This window comes from Pithys albifrons, chromosome 3 (genome assembly GCF_047495875.1).
Source record: "Pithys albifrons albifrons isolate INPA30051 chromosome 3, PitAlb_v1, whole genome shotgun sequence".
Lineage (NCBI taxonomy): Eukaryota > Metazoa > Chordata > Aves > Passeriformes > Thamnophilidae > Pithys > Pithys albifrons.
The window spans coordinates 86,672,458-86,687,510 of NC_092460.1; the positions used below are offsets into that span (position 1 = coordinate 86,672,458).

The 15,053-nt window shown below is 39.3% G+C and overlaps 2 protein-coding genes across 2 annotated transcripts; one reads left to right on the top strand and one right to left on the bottom strand.

Moving 5' to 3' along the window:
- Positions 1-3,511: 3,511 nt before the first annotated feature.
- On the bottom strand, positions 3,512-8,357 carry TPRKB (TP53RK binding protein). The gene is made up of 4 exons (XM_071552593.1): positions 7,893-8,357; positions 7,141-7,263; positions 6,669-6,845; positions 3,512-5,858 (listed from the first exon to the last, which is right to left on the bottom strand). The coding sequence occupies exons 1-4, from the start codon at positions 8,031-8,033 to the stop codon at positions 5,772-5,774; spliced, it is 528 nt and encodes a 175-aa protein (XP_071408694.1). The 5' UTR covers positions 8,034-8,357; the 3' UTR covers positions 3,512-5,771.
- Positions 8,235-14,368, top strand: ALG10 (ALG10 alpha-1,2-glucosyltransferase). Its single transcript, XM_071552592.1, has 3 exons — positions 8,235-8,425; positions 8,713-8,910; positions 11,449-14,368. Exons 1-3 carry the CDS (start codon positions 8,261-8,263, stop codon positions 12,502-12,504), a joined length of 1,419 nt encoding a protein of 472 aa, XP_071408693.1. The 5' UTR covers positions 8,235-8,260; the 3' UTR covers positions 12,505-14,368.
- The last annotated feature ends 685 nt before the right edge of the window (positions 14,369-15,053 follow it).

Here is a 15,053-nt window from a genome sequence, read left to right on the forward strand (position 1 = left end):
TGAATCCACCGCCTCTCTGGGCAGGCCATTCCAATGCCTGATTACTCTCTCTGTAAAGAATTTTTTTCTGATATCCAACTTAAATGGGATGACTAAATCACTGATCTGAAATTTATCACCTGAATGAAAATAGTTTATCTTAACCTGCAGGTTTTAATGTGGGTAAAAGATTCTGTAACCCTTTTTCTCTTGGCCACTTGTATTTTTTTATCTTCCATGGACCTTTGCAGGATTGATATATAACTTGAGTATATAACAAGTGTCCTATGGTTTGGCTAATAGGCATAGTAAGTGGCTTAGTCAAATAGGCTACTGGACTGAGTATTAACAGGCTCACCTCCCATCTCCTCTCGCTCCTCATCACCCCAGGAGTCCCTCCTGGAGTCCAATGGTCAGTCGCACAGAGAACTGTCGTGCTTAATTGCTTGTAAAGAAAGGCCAAACCTCATTATTACAGTCTCTGTCTTCCAGCTTTTCGTTCCAGGATTTTCTACATGTTCTCTTTGGTATTTTCCTCACTGGTCCTTGAATTGCTATTTTGATGCCACAATTTCAATCCTACTTTTTTACTATTCTTCTCTTGCATTGCTTTAGCCTATAGCATGTCCACTAACAGCTCAACAGCAATTCTTTTTCCAGAAAGTTGAGCAGGGGCTATGGCTGTGTTAATAACAACTGGATGGTGCACATTATAAAGGACAATTTTCCACAAAGAAAATTACGATAGAAGAATAAAAGTTGGGAAATTTCAAGAGTGCATTATATTGTCAAAAATCAACACACACATCTAAGATAAGGTTTGCACATACCTCCCTTTGCTTAGTGCAGTCAAAAAGTGAAGGCATCAGTAACAATCACGAAACTAATGGGGAAAGGGGCAAATAGGTTGTAAGTGCAACAGATCTTAGGACTGAAGAAATGTAACAAGAAAACTAAATACATGCAGGAAAAACTCAGTGCACAGCTTTTATTGTGGCATCTACCACTCTGTACATGTAATTTAAGAAAACAGAATCCAAAACTTGTAACTGTCTATATTCTCATGTTCAGGTCTGAAAAAGCTAAAACTGATGCAGGTCAGTAATTCTTCACTAATGTCTGAATTTCTTCCTCCAAGTCATTGTAATATTTCTATTTTTCTATATTTAATATATTACTAATAATGAAGAATGAGTCTATGTCCACTGGCTCTAGTGACACAGTTTTATTCACATGGGTAAACAATCTCAGTCTTAATTTTCTGGAGTGTAAAGTGATTTCCCAAGACATATTTGAAAATTGCTAATTGTTCTCATTGAAATAAAGGAACCAGTTTTATTCATATAAAATCATAAATGCTATGTGAAATAAAGACAAAGGCCTTTAGAAATGCACCAGAATGACATTTCAGATTTGTCTTAATAGCAATTCCATGTGACAATAAGGAAAGTAACAGATACATGAGAAATGTGGTTATTTTAAAATTTTTTTTGCAGTTAAAAGATGATTGGGAAAGAAGGGATTTGGTCTGTCTTTCTAAACTGCAGATTTAAATGTGTTTGTTCATAGCCCCTACAAATAATTACAGGACCATTGGATTTAAAACCACCATTATCCCAGCTGATCCTAAAACAGCCAACTATTGGGAGCATTGGCACAGCATCTTGTTAATTGATGGCTCCAGGTGGTCAGGGAATAATAAGATGTGTATGACTTTGTTACTAACCCTAAATGGCAAAATGTTTTCTTTCATGCTGATATATTGTTTATTGACTGCTTATTGGATGTGATTATAAAAGTTATAAAGTTATAAAAGTCAAGTTTCTTAAAGAAGGTACCTACTTTTCCATAAAAAAGTTTGATTATTAGAGAACACGTAAGTGATGGTGGTTTGAAATTTCACATAAACCAAATTGCAGTCATAGAAAAGAACTAAGTTTTGCCCCAAAATAGCCTGTGATCTAATAGAAAATTATTCTAAGTTACAGCTCATCCTGCATTTTCAGCAGCAGCACCTTCCATCTGTGCCTTACTTGTGGTGTCATGAATTTGGCAACACTTCAGCAGTGAGCTACTGTTTATAAGAAGAGATCCCAGCAGCTAAAAGAAGCCAGTCTTTGGGATTACTCATTACTTGCCTTGTGAACTGCTCAAGGGAATTTCTTGAAGAACTATGTCAAAATCAGCTATAGAAACCATTGACTTCAGAGCTTTCATTCACACATAATAAGCACTCCCAGAATATTGTTGGTCAGGTTGCTGGGCTTGGAAGGAAGATTCTTTTTGTTTGTTCTGAGTGAAATTTTCCCCTTTTGCGCAAGGAAACGAGGATAAAAAAGGCTTTTTTCCTCTCTTCAAGAAGAAATCTGACCCAATCACCAAGACAACATGAATGCTTGCAGGAGGTAAGGCTGCATGTACTGCATTCCCCTCAGGTAGGAATAGAAAATCAAACTACTGGCAGAATATTTCTCTCTTGGTCTTCACATGATGCTCCAGATTATCTTGAAATGTGTTAGTTGATTTCCAGCTGCACAAAACAGACTGTTCTGATACAAATGTTAAATGTCTGTTTCTAATTCTGAAATTACTTTCTGTAAAATCTCAACTGCAGAACTTCTGTTTTACTGATGAATTCCCTTTTGTAGATTATCATTTTTAACAAATCAGTTTTGACAGTTCTCTTCCAAGTGTGCATAAGCATGTGATTTGTGGTTTAAAGTTCCTTTTTACTAATAAGCTGTATCTGCACTAACATTTGTGGTAACCCCTACTCTTCTGCATTAATAGCAACAGGAACATTTATGAACCAGACCTGTAATACATCTAATATTTCTCAGACCCCTTCCTAAGCTATGTGAAAATCACAAACTAATTGATTTCCTTTTGGCATTCCAGTTCAGATGGAATTGTGAACATTAGGCAATTTTTCTTTTAAAAAAAAAAAGGCAGTAGGACTAAGGATTTAGCACTGGGGCTTAGCAGGCAATTTGCAGTAGAGATTACAGTAACTGGAGGTCTGTTGCCATAGGCTAACACTTGTAGTTTCAAACCGTTTGGGAAAGGAGGCAATGTAATGTCAAATGTTACTGCAGAGAATCCTGCGGATATGCTTTGCACAGTTACTCCTGATTGGTATCTTTGGCTAATGAATGCTGCAGAGAGAAGTCCCCTATGAAAAGCAGAGAGAGAAAAACATGTCACAGCAGGATGGGAAGCTCATACAGCACATGCTGTGCTTATTCCCGTGAATGAAAGCTTTGGAAACAGGTAATTTTTTATTTGAATCCTGCCACTTTCATAATATTGCAAAATGAAAGGGTATGTTTTTTCCCATACAATGATCCGTTTCAACAGTGAAGAGTAAGAGCACTGTGTGTCCTCTAACAAGCCCCTACCCAGTTTCTGCCTGTCAGTGGGTGAGAAATACCAAATGGCTGGTAAATGTTTTGCATTTCCAATTATGGAAATTACTTTATTCGCACCATATAGTTTGAAGAGCTCTTTCCCATATCTAGTCAATGATACAATGCACACTCTGGATTTCACTACAAACACTGTTGAACTGTTAATAAAAAAAAGAGTAATTTTTAATCTCAGCCTTGCTTTCTGTTATATTAGGATACATTCTCTCCGTGCTCACAGACAGAAATCCAGCGAGAATAGAAGTGAGAACTGGCACAGCACCTCTGGGTTCAAGCACCAGCATGGAGATGATCTTGTTACAGTCCATACCCTTTACACAGTGATCATTGTGATCCTTCTAATGGCACTTTGGGGAGCCTGGTCAAGAAAGGATTCATTCTTATAGCAGCAATTTAGCAGCTTTCTTTGTCCAATATTTAAAGAAGTATTTGTGTTGATTATCTAGACCCAAGAGGTACAAAAGTGGTCTCCATGTATTTCAATTTACTTGAAACTGCTTAAATGGTTGTTACTTGTGGAAGTGAATCTGTGAAGCAATTTAACAGGCTATGCACAGATCATGATTTGTGAATGACAGATACGTGTTTGGCCTGTACACGTTTATGTTCCGCTCAGCATGTGTATGAAACTTTAAGCGCAATATTCTAAAAAGAAGAGTTCAACTTCTGTTTTACTGATCAATGTCTTGCATGTCCACACCAGCTTTCCATTTTGGAACGTAAACTGTCGAGTCTCTATCTCTGCTAAGATTACCTGTCCCAGTCCATGGTAAAACATACACTACAAGCAGGGAAATAATCTGCCATGTCACAACAAAGGGAAAAAAAATCAATAAAACCAGCTATCCTGCAGGCAAAGGAAGATCTCAGAACACATGACATTTGTCTGCATTGCTGAAGAGAGTTTATGTGGGACTTGCATCTGCTTATTTTTAACTCATGGTAATGCCATTGTAAACTCAGGAATAAAACCATGAAATAAGCTGTATCTGTAACCATCCTTTATTGCAGAACCAGCTGGCTCAGTCTTCAGTCTTATATTCATCTGCAACCATTGCTTTCTTTTCCACAATTCATTAATATCTCATGGCAGCACGATCTTCTACACACACCAGCCTATCCTTGATGCAGGTATTCCATACTCCTCATTTTTCAGGGAAGAGGAAGTAACCCCACTCAACAACCTGCAAGCTTTCTGTAAGTACAGCCAGTTGGCAGTCTCTGTTAAACTGTGTTAGTTGTATGGTTGTTTACTTCTGATGAACACAAGGTAATGGACTGGCAGTTCTGAGGGGCAGTGACTGTTGGGAACAATAGTCCAACCCTTAGGAGCTTAAGCTCATCTTAACCCCCAAATTTTATCATTGCCTAAACTAATAAACAGTATCTCCATAAAAGCCCTGCAAGGTATTTTGAATACTCACATAGATACACATCTTTAATTACATAGTATCGGTAGACAACACAATTCTTAGAAGTATCACGTACCACATGCTGGTATCCATCCATAATCAGGAGGGGTACATAAACTGAAATGTCTCTGAGAGGACCTCCATGGCACAGCTCCTGGAGTGTTTACAAAGCACAGTGTAGCACTGAAGACACCCATGTCAGCTCTCAGCAAGTGGGTGTGGGTGCTAGAATTGGTGTTCCTTCATTGATACTACACTCCACCAGTGCTACCAGTGTTGCCCTACCTGGGCAAACACCCTCGTTCAGGTACCCATGAACCACCCATGAAAATACCTCATTTGTGTCTCACAATAAATGACATTTTCCCAAATTAGCTTATGTCAATAGTAACAAACTATTTAATGTTTCTACACCTACAAAATAGACTGACAAGAAGTAGAGACTGGGAACCCGAGTTTAGAATTTGTGTGTCAAAACTTTTACACAGTGATCATTTTATTACTATTCCTCCTACATTAAACAGACTGGACAGATGTTTTACACATGTTCAAAAAAGGCCATGGTTTAAGAAAACCTGTCTGCTGTTATTTTAAGCTACCAAAAACACTGCAGTTCAGCCAGTAAATCTTATGATACATTCCATGTACCAACTGGACTGTCAGAAAGGGAAAACAAGTCTTTTATTTTCCATGGTCATTCTCACATGCTGCAACACACTTTTTTAAAAAAAGACTCAAGCTCTTCCAAGCTCCATTTTTTACTACTGCCTCACATTTCCCTTTAGAGAGGATGCTGCATTTTGTAAAACCATCTTTAAAGGAAGAAGTCAGCACAGCTCAGATGTCATCAAACTACTCACTACTATTCCACTTTCTCTGAAATGCATGATAATTGCAATGAATTGTTTTTACACCTTAAAAAGTCCTTTTTCCTTTTAAAACATTTATTACATTTTCATAAAACATCTTTTGTTGACATTCTGCAAACAACACTATCCAATAGGGTGCCAATTTTTTCTTCTTGTGGAGTAACTTTGTACATCTGCAGGAAAAAAAACAATAAGAGAAACAGAAAAGCTCTATAAGGAAGAAAAAAAATTATCACATACCTCCTAAAAATACATACACATGAAAAGATTTTTCCCTCTCCCCCATTTTTACATTGGAAATTCCTATCTTGTTGTGACTACAAGAAAAATTAGGACTGAGGAACCAAGGAAATTCTGAAACTGCAAGACTAAGGAAATCTAAGAAACTGAATGAGAGCAGCACTTTTAGCTCCACATGTTAAATGCTATGAATTGTCCGAATTTATTCATATGTCTCCTATTACTACTTTGATGAACATGATCAAGATGATTTAAGTTACTTGAATTTTATCATGTAGAACACATATGCATCAAGATACCTCTCTAGCATATGGTAATCTGTTAAGAGCACACATGTCCTAGGAGAGCTCTAACAGCTAATCAATATGTTTTTATTTCAGCTGCCCATACTGGGACTATTTATCTGCCTAAGATTATGAAACTGTTCAGGACTGAAATTTTTAATTAAACAGGTATTAGACTGAGAAAACAAGAAGCAAAAGTGCCTGAATGGTAGGCAGCAACCTGGAATTTATATGACAATGTTAATAATTTGAACACTTAAACTGTGTGATGTGGGGGTGTGACAACTAGAACTTGTTTCAACTAAAAGATTTAAAGAAATAACTAATCAAAACTCACTTAAAACAAGTTTCCAGTTGTGCAAAGAAATAGAGATCTTTAATTATGTCCACTGATATTTAATCAGACAATCAAATAGACTATCGCTTTTCTCTATGCCAGTCTTCTCTGTGGCTACACACCTTTTTAACTCTGGCAGTGTCTGTTAGCTGAGGGAGTTCATCTAGAGAAATCTGTTGGCCTTCCACCTGCGATGCTATACCTTCCAGATTGACAGTTTTGTCGCTGTCCACAACCAGAACAACGAGTACTGCTGTGTCACTGTCTGAAATGCCAAACTTTTTAAAAGCATCTGAAATCTGAGAAAAGATAAAAAATATCAGAATATTATGAGTCACTTTCTCACTGCATATAAGCAACATTTTCAGTTACTGGGTCAAACACACCAAGAATATAAATTGACAAATGTTCTACATTAATGGCATTCTGACAAGTTACAAACAGTAACAGCATGTTAGTGTTAATAAAAGTAACAGTAACTTCTATTAGTAGCTAGGGAAACTGTTAAATGAATACATATATTTAATTTGGCTGTGTGGATCTCAGTGAACTTCTCTGACAAAAAAAAAAAGAAATTTATTCAGTAAATCTTACATTGTTGTTTGGTGAAAGGCTGAAAATAATTTCTGCATAGAGAGTTCTAGTCTTCATTTTACCTATCTTGTGTAGATGTACTGCTTTGTTGGCTGCCACAAGAATTTGAAAAGGATCTACAATCTGTAAAACAACAGAAACAGTTACACAGAAATTTAACATACTGTTTGAAATCTGAAAAAAATCCTGACCACTTAATTTTGATAGCCTAAGTCTGGAATTGTAGAAGTGAGAAAAACAGTATCCTCCTAGTTACTTTAGTAACTTGCTCTTCCAAAGTCAACGTAATTATTTCCTGCATGGGATAATACTTGTCATAAAAATAAAGAACTAAATTGCCAATTACTTTCTCCCCCTTCCCTAACTGTTTTGCTAATTTTAACAAAAAAGGACTAGATTCTGAAACTAGTGTATGGGTTTAAACGAGAAAAAAGGCTCCAAATAGTAGATTTTTGACAGCATGAGGCAATTAGCACTACATTTTACACATGAAGAAGGTTTAAACACCTCCACCAAGTACGATGCGAAATGAATGAAGACAACAATTGCTTTGGCCAACCCTGCTCGCTGTTTTACACTGACGAGCCCTTACCCGTAGTGCACAATAATGAAATCAAAGGAGGGGCATTTGAGCAGAGTGCGGAGGAAATGTAATGCAAAAGAAGTCGTGTGACAGCGACAAGCACAGGTGCTTTATCCTGAGCTCCCACGAGGATTTCCACACAAACAGGACGGCACAAATGCTCACTCACCATCGCGGGGTTGATCAGTGCTCCTTCAATGGATCCTTCCATGGCTTTCTTCCGCAGAGCAGCGGCATTTTTCACGTGCTGGAAGAGCAGCAGCGCGACGCTGCGCTCGGGGAACAGCTCCAGCCGGTGCGTGCGCTCCATGCCGGCTCCCGGGGACACAAGCCCGAACACCGCGCCCTTCCCGGCGGGAACCTCCACGCGTGCGGGACAGCGGCGAACGCGTCCCCGCGTCCCTTCCCGCCCGGCCCGATCCGGCCCCGGCCCCGGCCCCGGCCCCGGCCCCGGCTCCGGCTCCGGCTCCGCCCGCTCGCTCGCTCGCCCGGCCCTCCCCGGAAGGGCGGCCCGTTCCCGGCCGGCGCGGAGGCGGCATGGAGCGCTCCGAGGCCTACGGCTTCTCCGGGGCCATGAGCGGCGTGTTCCTGCTGTCGTGCCTGCTCTTCGCGGCCATCAGCCGTCGCCAGCGCGGGCCCTACATGGACGAGGTGTTCCACGTCCCGCAGGCGCAGGCCTATTGCCAGGGCCGCTTCCTGCAGGTCAGGAGGGGATTCCCCCCGCAGCAGCCGCCCGGGGCCCGGCCTGTCCGAGCGCAGGGACTCACCCGCCCCCTGGTTTGCCCCTCGATGGAGCAGCGGCGCGCCAGGAATGCTCACAGCGGGGAGAAACTCAGTGTGATAATGCCCGAAGGTCGCTGAGCAGCCGGGCTGGCAGAACGGGCCGTGGGTGGGATGGTGTGCCCGAGCCATCGCGCGTCTCTGGCCCCTTTGGTGAGACAGCTCCGTAACGCTGTGTCTGTCTATGTGTCTGTCTCTCGGCCCTGCAGTGGGACCCCATGATCACCACCCTGCCCGGCCTGTACCTGCTTTCCGTGGGGGTGGTGAAGCCCGCGGCGTGGCTCCTGGGATGGACCGGGAGTGTGGTGTGCTCCGTGGGAATGCTCAGGTTTATCAACCTCCTCTTCAGTGCTGGAAACTTCTATTTACTGCATTTGCTTCTGCTCAAGATCCATCAAAAGAATAAGGTATGGTCAAAATAAAATAATTTTATGCACTCTTAGAAGCACCTTTGGTGACTTAGTATATGTTCCCTTCACTAAACATGTGAGCTGTCCTCAGTTTTATATGACTGTAAGTACAACTGCAAGTTTGTCCAAGAAGGCACATTCCCTAATTTTTTTTAATTTCTTTTTTCTCACTTAAGGTACAATCCTTTTAAAATTTTACTCTTATGCATAACTATAAGGAGTCCTATTAAAATAAACTGCAGAATCCTGAGTTAAGCCCTGTGAGCTGTGATTAAACTAAAATCAGTTCTTTAGAACGATACCAGGCATCAAGTCAGTATTTAGAAACAGAATAATTCAAGTTGCCAAAAACTGGAGAATGACTGAGAGTGGAATGGACCTTAGCAAGTCCACCCTCTTATTATCCCAGCGCAGGCCAGTCCTGAGATCAGATCAGTTTGCTCAGGACTGGATTGTGGAAAACTCTCCAGGGAGAATGAGTGACTGCACAACCTCTTTGGGCAGTCTGCTCCATGACTGACTGACCTCACAGTGAAAAAGATTTTCCTTAAATCCAGTCTGAAGCTCTCATTTCAGTTTATTTCTGTCTTCTCTTGTCCTTGCACCATGTAGCACTTCGAAAGCCTGGCTGTCTTTACCTGTTGACATCCTGAGAGGTATTGGTAGGCTGCTGTTTGGTCCCCCCAAGCTATGTATTTTCCAGACTGAACAAGGCCAACTCCCTCAGCCTCTTCTCTCAGGGCAGGTGTTTCAGGCCCCAGCTGTCTTGGTGGCCCTCTGCCATTACAGTTTACTAGAGGGTTGTTTGTTTTTTTTTTTAATCAGAGCACAGAATTGGATGTGGTATTCTAGGTGCAGCCTAACAAATAGAGTAAAGAGGGATAAATCATTTCTCTTGATCTGCTACTCTACTCATGTTAGTGAAGTCCAGGAGTCTGTTGCTCTTCCTTGGTGCCAGGACATGCTGCCAGCTCATATTCACCTCGCTATCTGTGAAGAAGATCCTCGGGTCCCTTTCCACAGAGCGGCAGCTCTCAGCTGTGCCATGAGCAGCCTGTATCATTGTGGGGATTTTTCCTTTTTAAGCTGCAGACATTTGGATTTTGTCCTTGTTAAATTCTGTAATATTTTTGTTGCCACATTCCTCCAGCCTGTCTAGGTGAGTGTGGATGGCACCTCTGCTCTTTAGCGGATTCCCTGGTCCCACCCATGTAGTGTCAACTACAGACTTGATGACAGTGTGCTCTTGCTGCCTTCTAGTCATTGATAAAGACTTTAAACAGGACAGGTCCCAGTATAGATCCCGTGATACTCTGGTTGTTACTTTCCTTTGGGTACAGTGTGACCAGTTCACCATCCAGCCAGTTTTTACCTGTCTAGCTGTCCACACATCCAGACCATAACAGTTCAACTTGGATACAAGAATGCTGTCTATTTAAAGTGCTGGAGAATCCACCACTGCAGTTGGTAAATTGCTTCAGTGGTTAATGGCCTATTCAAAATATTTCACTTTAGTAAAGTTATTTAGTGTTTGACTTTTAACCTGAAGAACATTTTTTCCAGTTCCCTGATAACTGAAAGAATCCTTTACTATAAAGAAAATTTCTTGTGATGTATTTTCTTGTACGAGCCTCTTCATGTTCAGGCACATAAGATTGTACAGAATTGGATCTGATTTAATAAATTGTTTCCACTTTTGGAACACTTTTAATTTTATACTTGGTAATGGAAATATAAATGTAAGAAAAGGTTTTGTGACAGTAGTCAAAGGACCCAGAAATATAGTGGCATTTTTTGCACTTCTTTGAGCTCAGCCCTGTAAGGTGATGAGTGACTGTTTCACTGCATGCTACATCATTCAGAAACATCATGCAGCATTTTTTAATGTGATTTCTGTTGCGTCATGTAGTGAGTGGGATAATTGGCAGGAGTTTTTAACTGCATGGTCTCCTACCTTTTCTGAAGTTTCTTCTCCAAACCATGAATTATAATGAGGGTAAACAATAAAAGCTTCACCAAGGATTAGAAACTTGGAGCTGGCCACTCTGTGGACTGGGTTCAAAAGAGGTAATAGTAGAGGCACAGAGTGATGCTGTTTCACAGATGAGCAGAATCTGATGATGAGATTGCAGGTGTATAAAACATTGATTTTATTTCCTTTTGCCCATTAGTGCAGCTCTTTTATCCTAGGTATGGGAGCAATTACACTCCCACCATGAATTTAATGTCACAAATAATACATGCACACCTGATATTTGAAATAAGTTGGTGTGTTTTCATTGCTGTATTTTTAACTCACCTGCAGTAATAATGTTCCATACTTTCACTTGGATTTTAACATTATGTAGTCCAACACTGTATTAACATTGCAGGAGGTTGACAGAAGTAGAACATTTGTGCAGTAATGTACCCAAAGAGCATAGGAGTTGTTTTATTGTGTAGCTGGAATTCTGAATAATGGTACAAGTTTTCTTCTAATTTATTATTTTATTGTATTAGACATTGACTAACCACATTTTTCTGCTTCTTCTCTAGGCTGTGTCTGGCTTCCAGAGACTCTTGTCTGCATTAACTCTTGCAATGTTTCCCACCCTTTACTTTTTCACATTCCTTTATTATACAGATCCAGGTTCAGTATTTTTCACTCTCTTTGCCTATTTAATGTGCCTTTATGGTAACCACAAAACTTCAGCTCTCCTTGGATTTTGTGGCTTCATGTTTCGTCAGACAAATATTGTGTGGACAGTTTTTTGTGCTGGAAATGTTATTGCAGAGAAGCTAAATGAAGCCTGGAAGACTGAGTTACAGAAAAAGAAAGATGTAAAGATTTCTTCTAAGAAAGGATCATTTCCAGATTTGACCAGAATATTGCAGTTTCTTATTAAATATCTCATATTGCCTAAAAACTTAGTTACACTTACTGCTTTAACTTGGCCATACATCGTATTAGTAACTGTCTTCTTTGGTTTTGTCTTCATCAATGGTGGAATAGTTGTTGGTGATAGAAGTAGCCATGAAGCCTGCTTGCACTTTCCTCAGTTATTCTATTTTCTGTCCTTTACTGTTTTTTTTTCATTCCCTCATTTATTGACCCCTACTAAAATCAGGAAGTTCCTTCTGTCGTTGCGAAAGCACCCAGTGCAGTACAGCTTAATCACTGTCATCTCTTTATTCCTGATCTGGAAATTTACCTATGTTCATAAATATTTACTAGCAGATAACAGACATTATACATTTTATATCTGGAGAAAAGTGTTCCAAAGACATGAGCTTGTAAAATATATATTAGTTCCATTCTATGTATTTGCTGGCTGGACCTTTGCTGATACACTAAAATCAAAATCAATATTCTGGATCTTAATGTATTTTGTATGTTTATTAGCAGTCACAGTTCCTCAAAAATTGCTAGAATTTCGCTACTTTATTTTGCCATTCTTAATATATAGGCTTAATATTCCATTTTCATCTATATATAGACAACTTCTAGAATTGGCTTTTTATATTGTAGTAAATGCTGTAACTTTTTATCTTTTTCTAAACAGAACATTCCAGTGGGCAAATAGTGATGAAATACAAAGGTTTATGTGGTGACATTTTTTTTATACTTTTATACACGTAGGAAAATACAGTTCTGTTTCAGGACTGGGCTCTGGAATGAAACAGTATGTGTTGCATCATGTAAGAACTATTTTCCCCAGTTGGACTTGGGGAAGTAAGCTCTGTTTATATTCTTGCAACTGAATGCAAGATCTGATAGGTTATAATATGAAGGTATTCCATATATTGAATTTATGAGAATTAACAAATTCGGTGTGAGGGGAAGTGTGAGAACACCTTTCTGTAATTAATGTAAAATGCGGGAGATGTTTACAGTCATTTTTCCTTATAATAAAATATTGTATAACATGCTTTTGAATGCAGGACAGTTTTACGTTTCAGAAATTTCTGTTTAAAAAAGGATTTCAACCTTTTTGTTTATTTATCTGTGTGCGTATTTATTCCTTGGGTCAGGCCACTTCCTTCTAAGTTTACGAGCGGTCAAGGTATGAACCTCTACTCAAGTACAATGTTTTCAAAACCTGCCTTCCAGGGAATTTTCATCACTTTTTTGTCAGTAAATGCTTACATTAGTTTTGCAAACAGTATGTAGACTCTAAAATCATTAGAGCATTTTGAACATTTTATTTCAAACTGATATTTAGAAAACACAGTGGAGGCTGTGTGCATGTACCTTCTTTGGGGGTCTAAGTGTTACTGTACAACAAAAGGTAAATTGCAGTTGATAATGTGGCCAAGTGTTACTGTACAACAAAAGGTAAATTGCAGTTGATAATGTGACCTATTAGAAGCAGAGTAATTGACATATGTCAGATGTGTGGTTACACAGTGGATTTCAGCCCAATGAATACCCTCTTAAATAATCAGGCTTCTGTGTCCTGTGGTTCTGTGCTAACAGGTTTGTATCGAAATCGGCTCTGAGTGTCCTCCCAAACTGAGCTGTGTGTTTCAGAGATCTCTGATGTGTAATCTCCAAGAAATACTAATGGCATTACTGAGTTGTTCTTTTAAATATTTTTCATATTTATACAAATCTAAGAGGACTTGGATGTATATATTTTGTTTTAAAAAGGAGAAATACAATGCAGATATATAGATGTATGTGTATATATTTGAAAGCATCTAGTGCCCATTATCATCAGAGTAAATGAAAACAGTAATGGTTGCTGTCAGTAAATGACTTTATGAAGACTCAAAAATATTCAGTTGCTAAAATATGTGGCAGGGGAGAGTGATACCCAAAATTTCAGGTAATGTGTAGACTCTTTAAATTCATTATTGTTCTGTAATGAAAATACTGCAGCCCCTTCCAACTCAGAATAGTCTGTGATTCAGTCTGTGTGAAATAATCCTAATGCCACTCAAGTCACTCTCAAATGGAATCGTTTCTCAAAACTGGGGAGTTACGGACTCGGGTCGGTACTATTACTCTTTTCTTTTTCAATACACAGATCAGTGTCCTGGCTCCAATTCTATTCCTGTACTAACACTATGATAAATGTGGTGAACTCAGATTCTCCTGTCCAATGTCTTTGCAACTGTTTCTCCTAAGGAAGGCCTAAAACCACTCTTCAATGCATAGGTGTGTTTAGATTGAATTGTCAGGTTGTTGTTTGCTTCTTGGCCTCTTGCCAACCTGGTAATTTGTTGCCATTGTCTGTACCATAGGGAAAGCCACTTTCAGTCATTCCCTATTTGCTTCATCAATTTGAAGGGACAAGAGAAACCCCAAATGGGTTGCTTTTCAAGAATCCGGTGTGATTCTTGCTGCGTCCAGGGTGTTATTTTGTGTTGTGATTTTAGTATGATGGATTTGGGAGGGGAAGTCTTGTGTGCCTTCTGCTTCCAATTTTGTTTTTGTATGCCATGCCAATAAAATCATAAACAAAGTAAAGAACATTGCCTGCTTATGTACAACCTCATTTGTTCCCTGAAATATTACTACCGAGTTGGAATGGTAACCTGGGAAGTCACGGGGGTCTGGCTGGCATTCTGAATTATATTCTAGAGCCAGGGTTTTTTTCTGGCTTTGTGTAGGGGAGTGGGAGTTGATTCCCTTGACAAAAAGAATTTCCTTGCTAAAATTTCTGTTCATAAGGTCCACAGGTGTTTTGTCCAGCATGCCTGTTGCTGATGGTTTCTGGATGCCTTCAGTGGCCAACAGTATTAAGAGGTTGGTCATGCTACCTGCTTTTAACAGAGAGAGCTGCTGTGTCTCAAGTGAAAGCAACTGGGTTTGAATATGTACAGTTTTAAAGCATTTCATTTTTAGAGAAATGTGAATGCAAAAAGTCCACCAAACTTTGAAGCACAATACCTTTCTAATGAGCTCCACGTTACAAGACATTAGAAAAATTACATGTAGAGAGATGTCTGTGACTTGTTGGGGCTTTTTAACTAATATTATAAGATGGGATAATATTTTATCAAGGGATTTATCACTACTTAATTTAAAAGTACAATTATTCTTAATGTATTTCACTCATTTAAAAGCAGGCTGAGTTGATACAAGTTTAATTAAAGAGGAAAGTCCATTAATTACTAAAGTATGAAAGTAGAATGTATTTGTAGAGTAAAGCTAT